The 3,513-nt window shown below is 43.1% G+C and overlaps 1 protein-coding gene across 1 annotated transcript in view; it reads right to left on the reverse strand.

Annotated features, from left to right (window-relative positions):
- Positions 1-3,513, reverse strand: part of ALAS2 (5'-aminolevulinate synthase 2) — a 46,673-nt gene that overhangs the window by 4,645 nt on the left and 38,515 nt on the right. Inside the window, exons 7-8 of the mRNA XM_045290643.1 lie at positions 1,031-1,195; positions 278-546 (exon numbers count right to left, since the gene is read on the reverse strand). Of these exons, the coding sequence (XP_045146578.1) occupies positions 278-546; positions 1,031-1,195 (434 nt within the window). The remainder of the gene's footprint in view (positions 1-277; positions 547-1,030; positions 1,196-3,513) is intronic.

The raw sequence follows: 3,513 nt of genomic DNA on the forward strand, positions 1-3,513 counted from the left end.
ACTCCTCTGCAAGGGGATCTCCAGTGGCCTACTAATGGGCTTTGGATCTCCACTCCACACTCCCCCCATCATTCACTATGGTAAGATTTTTTGTTCTGGAAATCACTAATGCAACAATAGGGAAACTGGTTAACCCAGTTTCAAAAGGGGAACAAAGTTGCCAATGTGAAAGAAACAGCAAAACAGAGTTGATGGCAGGACCAAATATATTGCTGAGAGTTGGAAGGCTTCTGGAAGAGTTAAATGTGGAGGAAAATGGGAAGAGTGTGGCTCTCACCCGGATAGGGATGATGTGGCTGAGACAAGGGATGACAGGAAGGCCCTTGTCCATTAGTAGCTGACGCATGTGCTTGACATTTCGCTGATGGGCTCGCCTCAAGATTTGGCCTTCCTCTCCTTTGAGCAGCTTCACAGACTCTAGAGCCCCAGACAGCACCATAGGGGGCAATGAAGTAGTGAAGATGAATCCCGCAGCGTAAGAGCGTACCATATCCACCAAGTCACGGGTGCTGGCTATGTAGCCACCCACACAGCCAAAGGCCTTGCCTGGAGATGGGAGGGGGAGATGCACAGACCCCATAATCAGTCCCCAGAGGTACAGAATCATGCCCTAGGAGGCAAACTAGAACTTGGATCTCCATATTCCCATCCTAGGCCTCTTTTCATCTCTTCTGTCCTGACATATGCAATGATAAGATAGGCAGGAACTGGGTGGAGACTTTCAACTAGTTAGCATTAAGAGCTTAAATGACACTTATGGTAGGGAGGGGGAGGGGTTGAGAAATCCAGCTCTCTATTTATTCAAGTTGAACCTGCCTATTTGGCTCAGCTGAGGAGTCTTTTCAAAGAACCCTCCCAGATTTCTGAGGAACTCTGCAGTCAAGTGGAGGGGAGGGAAACAATCCAGAAGGATGCTAGTATGGGACTCTGAATTCTACCCAACTAGATCCTGCAGCTTTAAAGAGGAGGAGAGGAACCCTACACTGACTTCCTCTTTAGGTTGTATGTAAGGGAAGCCTAAGGCACTTACCAAGAGTTCCAGAGACAATATCAATCTTGTGCATGATTCCATCACGCTCCCCAATTCCAGCACCCCGTGATCCATACAGTCCTACAGCATGAACCTCATCCACAAAAGTCAAAGCCCCATACTGATGGGCCACATCACACATTTCCTCAAGTGGGCAGATGGCACCTGAGCAAAGTCAAGGGACAAATGTAAGGGATTGTAACCCTTTTCCAGCTACATATCCAGTGTGGTCTTGGCATCCCACCTTCAGGCAGAAAAGAGGGCTACAATGAGGGGGAAGATTATACATTCATTTGAGACAATTCCAAAATTTTTATTTGCCACCACCGCCTTAATTTTATCCCCAACTCCAGTTGTGTCTGTGTGTGTGCATTGTTGTTCTATTTCTCCTTTTATTTCATGCTGATAATGTATATCTGTGTTTCTGTGTTTGTCAGCCTACCTGCGCACTTTGGTGTTTTTCCTGAAAGTTTGTGAATCTCATCTAGCCTATATAATGCCTTTGTTTAAATAAATTGAAAGAAAGTCACCTTTTTCTCCAGGTTAATGCAATCTTTATATCAGATCCCACTAAAACCCTCAGCCCAGTACTGTTATTTACCCTGCCAATATTGGTATTATTTACTAGCTCTCTTTGTTCCCATCTTTCTGGCTTTTGGTTACTAACTCTTTTCTTGTGTCACTTCTTTGCTTTATGTCTCTGGCATCATAAGGTAAACAATGGACTGCTAACCACAAAGTAAGCACTTTAAACCCACCAGTCCCCACTCAGAAGAAAGATGAGGCTATGTGCTCCTGTAACCCAAGTAGGATCACATTGAGTCAGAATTGACTTGGTGACAGTGTACTAAGTTTCAGTCTCTACCTTTTTGGTTATCTCCCTTCCCCATCTCTCCTCCACCCCTAACCCCCACTCCCTCACTATTCATATCCATTTCTATCTACCTGTCTGATGATCTTTAGATTTTTAGACTTTCTTTCTCTATACCTTTCTGTCTCTGAGTTTCTGTGTGCCTCTGTCTTTTTTAATGTGCCTCTGTAGATTCCTGAAGGCCTGCTTCTCACAGGCTCAGTCTCAATCTCCAAAATGACCACAAAGTCTTTATGAAAACATGTTAAAAGTAATCTGTACATTCCTCCATTCTCACACGATTAAAATCTTTCTCCATGTTATTTTAGCCATCTCATATGCCAACAACTGTTTATAAAGTCTTCAAGTGAATCTCATATACATAAATTTTGCATATAAAAGAACAACACTTTCTGCCACTCCCCATACCTCTAGACCCCCCTGGAAATTGCAGAGGTGCAAGGAGTTTAAAAACAGAAGAAACTCTCCAGGTATTACAGGAGCTGCAGGGAAGGATTAAAGAATGTGAGCAACTGATGAGCCAATATGATAAAGTTAATTCATGGGAAGTGGATCCTAGTACAAAGAAGAGAGTGTGAAGCTCAAACAACATTTCAGTAAGAGAAATTCAGCCATAATATTGAAAAATTAGGCAGCTTCCACCAATCAATCAATCCTCAAATGTATAGTTTTATTTAATGTCAGTTGTAGAAGTGGGGGAGTGGGAATACATTTCTTACATGGATTAAATCCTATAATTCTCACAGCTACTCAATTTTTATCAGCTACTTTTTTTACAGATAAGATAATGGAGACACAGTGAGGTAGTTAGTTTATTGTGCCAACCTGGCCAATAAACACATGTGGGGTTAATTGAAGGGCAGAGGGATAAATAGCTCACTGAGTCTTGCCTTTCCAGCTCTCAGGTCTCTTGCTTTGTGATGGTCAGAACAGGGTGCCGCTGCCTTAGACTGTTCCTGCTTCAGCTGGCCAGGTTTACTTCCTGCAAGGCATCCCTGAGGAAAAGCCACATGGTCCTACCTCTGTGAAGCCCAGGGTGCTGGAGCAGCTGTGTGGAGACCCCTGCTAGCACTGAGATGCTTACACATTCACTGATTTGGCTGTCCTTCTGCAGTCGGTGTCATAGTGTGTGTTTTGTGAGATGGAGGAGGACTTTGTGGATTGGTGTTGGACATATGGGTTAATTTTGCGCTTGTGGACTTGAGCAGCACTGGGTTGGGATGTTTTCTTGATGCACACTTAACCTTTATATAAAACTCTGTCTTATACATGAGTTTCCATGGATTTGTTTCTCCAAAGTGCCCAGACTAATACACACAGGATACTTAAGAAAATTTTCCAAGCTAGTAAATTTGCCATGCTGTGATTTGAAAGTGGGCAGTCCTGACTTCAAATTCTGTTTGTATAACTACTACATGATGCTGATGGTGAGTCAGTTGACTAAATCAGGAAATACTGTGGACTCTCCCTTATTTCAGTTGGAAAGGTGAAAATTAGAATGCAGTGAGAACCTGTCTCCTTAAATAAGTTTGGAAGGGATTAGTGGGTCAAAAATAATACAAAGTAGATCCTGCCTACAAAGGACTCTGGAAGAGAACCATAGTACATTGAG

The sequence above is a fragment of the Echinops telfairi genome, unplaced genomic scaffold (assembly GCF_000313985.2).
Source record: "Echinops telfairi isolate 266 unplaced genomic scaffold, ASM31398v2 ScPeMD7_45;HRSCAF=164, whole genome shotgun sequence".
NCBI classification, from domain to species: Eukaryota; Metazoa; Chordata; class Mammalia; order Afrosoricida; family Tenrecidae; genus Echinops; species Echinops telfairi.